General features: G+C 41.4%; 1 protein-coding gene across 2 annotated transcripts in view; it reads right to left on the reverse strand.

Annotated features, from left to right (window-relative positions):
- The window catches only part of CASK (calcium/calmodulin dependent serine protein kinase), a 359,561-nt gene extending 350,958 nt beyond the window's left edge, over positions 1-8,603 (reverse strand). The window contains exon 1 of one of the 2 annotated variants that reach the window (XM_047076095.1): positions 8,447-8,603. In XM_047076095.1, coding sequence (XP_046932051.1) covers positions 8,447-8,505 — 59 coding nt within the window. In that variant the 5' untranslated portion in view covers positions 8,506-8,603. The remainder of the gene's footprint in view (positions 1-8,446) is intronic. The other variant, XM_047076096.1, reaches the window with a different exon arrangement.
- Between the last annotated feature and the right edge of the window lie 266 nt (positions 8,604-8,869).

Below are 8,869 nucleotides of genomic sequence, written 5' to 3' on the forward strand. Positions count from 1 at the left end.
ACTACACAGAGAACACAATCATCATTCCAAACTGTAAATGATTCAAATATTCAAAACAGTGGCAACAAAGCAAAAAAAAAAAAAAGTGTATTAAAAGAAATAAAAAAGACTGGAATGCTACAATGAAATAATGTGCACTTTCATAGAAAAAAATGGGCTTAAGTACAATAAAGGAATCATTTCTTACTGTGAATGGATGTGGACAACTAAAAGAAAAGCCAATGAACAAATGTAGTTGGGGAGGGGCGGGGGGAGGGATGTGAAAGAAGAGGAGACTACTACACTCATTCAATGGGGACCCAAAACCTTGAGACAAGGAAGGATACATGCAGTTCCTGTGGGGAAGGGATTTAAGAAAATAAGAATGGTTTGACTACTGTTAAGAACTTAAAGTAAATTTAAAGTATCTAAAATTTACCATATCATTTCATTAAAGGCTTCCATTTAATTGACAGTTATGCACCAAGCAGAGGAATGAAAAGTACCTAATCTTAGGAAAACCAAATGGTTTTACCTTAAAGCCAGCCATCAAAATCTGCAACACACAATTATAATGAAAAAGAAACCCGTTCCTTCTTCTTTTTACCCTAAATACATTGGCGTAGAGATAGATTCACAGAGAAACAGTATATTACCAACATGCACAGAAATGAGGCCAGACCTTGCTTTCCAGTTACACCATGAATTGATATTGGACATTATATTCATTTTGATAAATGCTTTAAATTGTCTGTTATAAACAAGCCTTCTTTTTAATCTTCCACCACAGTGTTGGCATTTTACATTATTGATCCTCCCCACTTTAAAACTTCTGTGATGTCCAGCTATCCTGACTCTTGTAGCTCTGTGAGTTTTAGAGAAACCCACAGCTCCCTAGTTCAGTTACCTGTGAAGAACTCATTCGCTCAGTTTTACTTCCCACACCTTCACATTCCAGACCTCTCAACCAAACTCCAGGCCAGCATTTCCAGCAATGTCTACTTAGAAATGGCTTGCACTCAACTCAAAGCTACAGTACCAATCCATACCATGGAATACGGGGCAGCAGTTTAAGGGGAGACAGAGTTCGACAGAGACATAGATGGATACGGAAAGGTCAGCAGAGACAGTATTTTTCTACGGAAAATTAGTATTTCAGCATAGTGTGCAAATATGATCCCATTCAGGTTTTTTTTAAGTTTATTTATTTATTTTGAGAGAGAGTGAGAGCAAGAGAGAGCAGGGGAGGGGCAGAGAGAGAAGGAGAGAGAGAATCCTAAGGAGGCCCACACCAATGCACGGCTTGAACTCACAAACTGTGAAATCATGATCTGAGCTGAAACCAAAGAGTCGCAAGATTAACTGACTGAGCCACCCAGGTGCCCCATCCGATTCAGTTTTTTAAACAAAACCTTCCAGAAAGATGTACAAGAACTGGACAATGGTTACCTCTGGAGAATGGGGCTATGGATGGTGGGAAAGTGGATGGAGAGAGGCTTATTTACCTTTGTACAGTCTATATTTTAAAATTAATTTTATAATTTATTTTATAAGACTAGTTACTTTATAAAGAGAAAGTAATAGAAAATTATTACATCTCAACATTGCAAATACATGTTAACTTCCATTAAGTCAAACTGGCTTCGGACACTAAATCCTCCTGGTATAGAAAGACAGAGAGATTCTCCCTGTACTGACTTGGGGCTCTATGACCAATCATACCATAATATTATAATGGCCATCAGGGTAATTACATTTTACTCAGTTGAAAGAGCAGATACCAAGACACTGGGTGGCCCCTGGAGAGAAAGAAAAGAGAGCAGATCCTAGCACCTTGAACCCTGTAGCATGAATTCAGAGCCATAGGTGGTGGTTTTAGAATCTGCACTGTCAGTTGCAACTAAAACATAAAACCAAAAATGCCCGAGCTGCACACCCCCTCGGCTTGTTGGCCGGGGTCAGGTACCTGCTGTGCAGCGGTAACTCAGTCACTTGACTAGACACTGACAACCCAGCAGCTGCGGTGCAGTATATGTTTTTCAGAGTCCGTGAGAACTGATCTCAGGATTTTTAGCACAGGATATAGGAATAACCACCCCGTGGTAACCACCCCACCCTCACTCCCAACAAACACCTATCTCTGAAACCTCATTACTTCTGGTGTGGCAAGTTAGAGGAGGACTTAACCAACTATTCTGGTTGTTGGAGCAAGGCAATTGAAAGGAAAAACTTGGAAGAGTAAAAGGGGTAGAGGAAGTTCCAAAACAAATTATATTTTGGATGGATGGGCAAGATTCTGTATTTCCATTTCTAAAGAATGTGTACACTTACCAGTTTGGTGACAAACACCAATATTGCGTTAAAGAGAAAGACAAAAAGTAAAAATAGATAAAACAATGAATGGTAGTATGGAACCTCTAATAAAGAGATAAGAAATATAACGAGAAAGTTGAACGATTAAAATTTGCCATAAATAGGAGTGCCTGGGTGGCTCCGTCGGTTGAGCATCCAACTCTCGATTTTGGCTCACGTCACGATCTCAGGGTTTGTGAGTTTGAACCCCGCGTTAGGCTCTGTGCTGACAGTGTGGAGCCTGCTTGGGATTCTCTGTCTCCCCTTTCTCTCCACCCCTCCCTCCCTCCCTCTCTCTCTACAAATAAATAAACTTTAAAAAATAAAATAAATTTTTAAAATCTGCCATAAATAAAGTCTGAAAATGAAGGCCTGGGCCTTCCTTGAAAGAAACCCAATGCAGCATTTTTCACAACTGGAATCAGCAGCAGAATGCCACATGAAATGAATGGACTTTAGAACCAGTTGGAATTGCATGTGATCTGGGGCAAGTAACCCCTCTCTGAATCTCAGTGTTTTCTGTAAAACAGGTATAATCAGAGGAGATAATATATGTAAAATGCCTAACATTAGAAGAAATAAATGTCAATACCCCTCATGAAGTAAGCATGAGGGGTATAAAAATTTTTTTTTGTTTTTACTTTGAAACAAGCTTATGTCAAAGTTCTTTTAAACGGTGCTTCTGGCAAATTTAAAATGTGAAAACATTTGCAAAAATGCAGTAACTCAAGAACAATCTCAGAAAGTAAGGCATACTTGCTTCTTTTATTTATTGGTCAGAGCTACAACTGGAGATGGTAAAAGAATTTTCAATTTAAAAGAAATATCCAGGAACACAATTTAAGGGCACATTAGAGAGACAGTTTGTCCGGTGAAACCGTTGCAGATCCAAGGTGAAAATGGAGGAAGGAGTGAGCTGTGCATGTCAAAGACACAGAAGCATGTCAGAGTCGTGGAAGGTAAGGGAGACACAGGAAGCATTTATACAGACAATGTGCAAGTGACACTTCAGAAACTCCAAGTCCTAAGACAGTCTGTAAAAAGTGGACATGAGGAGACTCTGAGAAAGTTGTTCACACACAGAAAAGCCAATGAGTAGCTCAGTTCCCTCTAAAATGGTCCCAGAAGCAAACTCCATCATCAGAAATCAACACTGCTTACCTACTCCCAAAAAGGTCTGCCATGTGCAGGAATCCACCACCGTGTTTAACAGGTTTTTCTTCTATGGAACTCCGGTTAAACCCCCTTGGCTTGACTCTTTCTGGGCCACCAGCAGGCTAGCTGGCGACTGTGTTTCTTATACCTCATGTGATTGTCACTCGGATCAACCCCTTCTTTCATGAAACATCTACTCATTTCTGGAAAATTCCTGGTTTCTTCAGGCTCACACTTTCCCAAACATTAAAAACTAATTTGCCTATAATGACTAGATAAAATTTCCCAGAAAGATGTTCCAACATTTTGTAATGTTCCCCTTTGTGGGTACTGGAAACCATTATCAGTGGGCCAATCAATATATGCGAAAGCCATAGTAATTAGTAAAAATAGTAAAGCTGAGTTTTTCTTCGTGTTAAATTATATACCTTACAAATTATTAACCCAGCATTTACATAAAGGCTGCATTTAACTCAATTCTCTGGTAAACAGTGTTACTGGGATGTCAAGTATGGAATTTAAACTATATAAGCAACATAACCATACTCTTTTAATAGAGTATATGTGCAAACACAATCTGTACTAAACTGATAAACCTCTTAATATTAAATTAAGTCACTCTAGTAGACAGCCATCATCAACTGCTATTGAAGCAATCCCCATTCCGGGTTGTTCCAAACATCAGTCACTATGTTAGCATTACACAGATGAGCATCATAAATCAATGCGAATCTTAAAAGACCCAAGAAATCAAAGCCAAACACAGGCTGAAACAAAATTCTTACACAACAAGGCTCAGAAACACAGCATAGAGAAGATAAAACTCATATTTGGGTCTCTTGGCTTCAATACCTCCCCAAAAAACATTCTACATTTCAAAACCTGTAAGCCTCTGAAAAGCCAGTCCCAAAATATTACATACATAACCTAAGTTTTAAACCAATGACTCAATCGTAACTGCATATCAGAACCACTTAGAGAGCTCCCAAAAAATACCAATGTCCAGCACCCACCCCCAGAGATTCTGATTTTATTGCTCTGACACAGGGCCCTGGCATTGATCTTTTTTAAAAGCTCCCCTGGTGATTCTAATATGCAGCCAGGTGGAGATCCACTGCTTTAAACGAATACAGCCTTTTGGGACAATAATTGCTCTGAGGTTGATAAACATGCTTTTTGCCTTTTAATGAGATTTTATTAAAACTGCTCAACTCATTCCATAGTCAATGAGCAACTGTTACATTGCAGGCACTGTGTTAAGTAATGGAGAAAGATATATATGTTCCCTGCCCTCAAGAAGTTCCTTGTTAACTAGGTAGAGAGACTCATAAATAAGAAACTGTAATTAAATATGATAAGTGTTCTCAAGGTACAAGCAAATTCAGCATGCTTCACAAACTTCCATGTCATCCCTGAGCAGGGGGTCACGCTGCATCATTTCAATTTTAGTATGTGTCCTACCGAAGCAGGAAAGTCAGAAGTTACAGGTTACTAAGAACCCTAAAAATGAGGGTAAATATTCACCCTCCACAAGGTGAAAACGGTGTGCATTTTGCTATTCTCTTTCACAGAAACTGCTGTACCATGAAGGTAGGTATTTCTGTGTTTTAATCTGGATGAATCTTCTTAAAATTTCCTTCACGGAATATTACTGATTGTACACTTATCTCTAAAACTCTACATTTGCAAAAGATGCAGTGAATAATCATGACATAAAAATTAGCCAACTTCCTGCATTTGCGTAAAAACCTTTCTTTTCCACTAATTGCTATATCTTACTAAGACAAGAAGTTTTGGGGCTATGATAAGGTCCCATCATTGGTGATGCGATTTGTTTTAGTCACTTGAAAGATGTTACACAGGAAAATGTTATGGAAACAATAGGCATTCGAAGGAGCTTTTGTAAGACTTTCAAAAACAAGAAACACAAGGGGAAAGAGTTTAATTTTTTAAAAAACGATATGCCATCCTCCCAATATTCATAATGAACCAGGCACATGATTCCCTCCAAGACAGTGGATGAGTGAGTGAGTGGATAAGAAGTGAGGTAGGGGAGTGAGTGGGTGCTCAATTGATCTTGAAAATTGAAATCCATTTTAAAGTATCTCGGTGGAAATTTAAACCTATTAAGACCTAAGGTCAAAAACAATTCGTGATACTAATTTGGGATAAAAGAAAATCACAATTCTAGAGAACCTGGATAGAAATCAACAAAAAGGCTTCCACTACAAGTGAACAGCTTCAAGACCTTTCTGTGTAAATCTGGAGTTGAACAAATTCTAAGTTAAAATGTATGCTGTCAAGGTCCCTACAAGAAAATCTCAAGTGAATTTCAATTTCCAGATCAATATATGCTGAGACAATTTACCGGAGAAACCTTCAACCTTTACACAGGGTGAGGAACATTATCATTACATTCTTTACCATGAAGGCTACCTTGAATTCATTATTTCACGAAATGGCATATTATAAATGGCACTGACCAAGTCCGATTTTGTAGGCTATGAATGAGATTTCACGTTCACAATCATTAAGGTAGCCACAGCGTGCCTATCACCTCAGAATTAGCTTGCTCTCCCTCCTTATGCAGTTCTGAAGCGACAGAAAAGATGAATTTAGTTCTACCAGAGGTGTTTCCTGAAAACATTCTATCAGTTATAAGCCAGCAGAATACTGATTGTGCTAATGTGATGCTGACCACTTCTTTTTGATACCTAAAGAGATCACATCATCAGTCTTCCAGACCTTAAGGAATCAGAACTGGTTACTAACATTGATCCAATGACGGTTACATTCCGTCATCACAATATAATTAACATTTTAATTTCACATATTCCAATTATGACTTTGCTGGCTCATTTAAAGCAAATGTAACTAAGACACAACAAATATCACTCACCCACACAGTCGTTTGGGAGCTTTTGGGAAACACCTAATTTACCTCACCTGGGTGCTAAGAATGAAGCAACCAAGGAGATTTTTTTTTTTTTTTAACGTATTTGTCTCTATGGAACGGTGCTATCCACATACGCCTATGGAGCACCTGAAATGTAGCTAGTCCAACTGAGAAACTGAATTTTGAATTTTATTTAATTTTAATTAATTACAATTTAAATTTAGAAAGAGATATCGATTAGGTTATTAGAAAACTTTTAGATATGTTTGAGAAAACTTGGGTGTGTGAATCTACTTTTGCAAATGCAAATGTCATGAAATCTAATACAGATCAAGTATTTCCGATGAAAATTTAGCTTAGCGTCAGAGCTGAGATGTGTTGTTAGTGTAAAACACACACTGGATTCCAAAGACTAAGCACAAAAGAAAGAAAGGATGTAAAATATCTCATAAATAATTTCTACACTGAATACGTGTTGAAGTGCTAACAGTTTTGGGTCTACTGGCTTAAATAAAATATTTGATTAAAACCGACTGCACCTATTTGCTTTTAATTTTTTTAATGCGGCTATTGCAAAATTTACATATGTAAAATTTTTGTCTATAAAATTACATATGTGCCTTGCATTATATATCTTTTGGACAGCGCTGCTCTCGAGCACTTCCACAAACACTTTACCAGGGCGCATTTGGATATCCTTCTTCTAGTAGACAGGCTGGTCATGTAACAATAGGGGCAAGGAGTAACATGTCCTTGTACCAATTGGGTCTGAGGAAAGTGTGTAGCCAGCTCTACCCATAATTTCACCATGTGAGGCAACACTGTAATACCTCAACATAGAAGAAAAAAAAATGAGTTATCAGCACTTAAACAAATTGAAATCCAGTACTGCAGACAACTTAAAAGGGATACAGTAAACTGCTCTAAGGTCTTGGTTTCATTTCCCAACTGCGGACCTTAAAATAGACAATAAAGCACCGCTTCCAAAAAGAGGTAAAATATTTCAACGGTAGCTACCCAGCAATCCTTCATAAAGGAGCAAAAATTGCTCTTAAATCTGATCTCAACTTCTAAAGGCACAGAATACACGCTGAACTAGGAAATCAACTTCAGATCGCCAGCCTTTGCCTCACAAACAAATTAGCAGGATTGTGCACTTGGAATACTGTTTGACAAGAATGAAAAGGAAACTATTCAAAACAGATTTAAGGAATGGACAATTAGATGAGGAACTGCAGATTTAATTCTCAATCAGCACTGTGATTAATCTGATTCCCTGCTTTTCCCTAGTGTAATTATACAACACAGATGAAAGGATGAGCATTTGGACTGTCAGTTCTATATTCTAGACCAGCCCGGTGACTCAAAGCAGACGGCTCTGCCACACGAACCACCACCATCCCAACAACAGTCGAGGGAAGCCTCGAACACTGATTTAACAGTCATTGCATAACGAGGCATTAAAAATTCGGATACCCCCAACTCTTTCCACGCTGGCCTACACCGGGTAAGGAATTTGCTGAAACTGAACGCACCCCGTCTGAAAATGACCCCGTCCAATCCGGGCATGGGGTGAACACAAAGACATCTATCTAATATCCTGCACAATAGACACACACCCCACAATTAAAAACCCTGGACGTTCTCTCTCTATCGGTCCATGCAAGCAGAGGAAATGCAAGCTGCTCTTTTCCTTAATGGTCTGTGGTACACGCAAGGTAACAATAACCCCAACTGTTCCCAGGAAGCAACTATAAAATCGGGGCTGCCACGTCCCTGTGCAACCGTCAGATAAAATGCAGACAGCGGATTTCGGCCGGCCGCACGCCTCGTGGGGTGGCCGACCTCGGCTCGGTGACTTCCACGGCTGGCTGAGAACCCCTGGGACCCCCGCCCGGCAGGAGGTCCAGGTACACGTCTATAAATACGCCCGGGTGAGGAGGACGAGGGAGGCGGAGGGGAGGAGGGCAGGGGGCAGGCCCGGAGCGGGTGCCGGTGCGGGAGGACCCGGGCATCACTGAAATGCATTTTTCCACACTCCCGCTCCCTCGCGTAGCGACTCACTTGCCGATCACCTCGCACAGCTCGTACACATCCTCGAACAGCACGTCGTCGTCGGCCATGGTCCGGAGGGGACAGCGGCCGCAGCGTGGAGGGCTCCGAAAACGGGGGTGGGGGCGCCAAAGAGCTCAGTGCCCGGCCCCTGGCTCTCCTCCCCTCAGGACCCGCGAGCCCTCGGTGCTGAGGACGCTCGAGTGGGGCTGCGAGGCCCGGAGACTGCGGCGCCTTCCTCTGCGGGCGACCGCCCCGGCGCGGGCGGCGGGGCCGGGGCGCGGGAGCGAGGGCGGCCCGGGCCCGGCGCCGCCCGCCCGCCCGCTGCTCCTCGCGCTGCTCGGGCCGCGCTGCCCGGCGTGTGGATCCTCGGGGACCGCGCGGCGCCGCGCTCTCCGCCCGTCAGCCCGCGCGGGCCGCGAGGCCGCGACCGCT

This window comes from Lynx rufus, unplaced genomic scaffold (assembly GCF_022079265.1).
Source record: "Lynx rufus isolate CCGP_SWC_20201006 ecotype Redwood Valley unplaced genomic scaffold, mLynRuf1.p SCAF_14, whole genome shotgun sequence".
Lineage (NCBI taxonomy): Eukaryota > Metazoa > Chordata > Mammalia > Carnivora > Felidae > Lynx > Lynx rufus.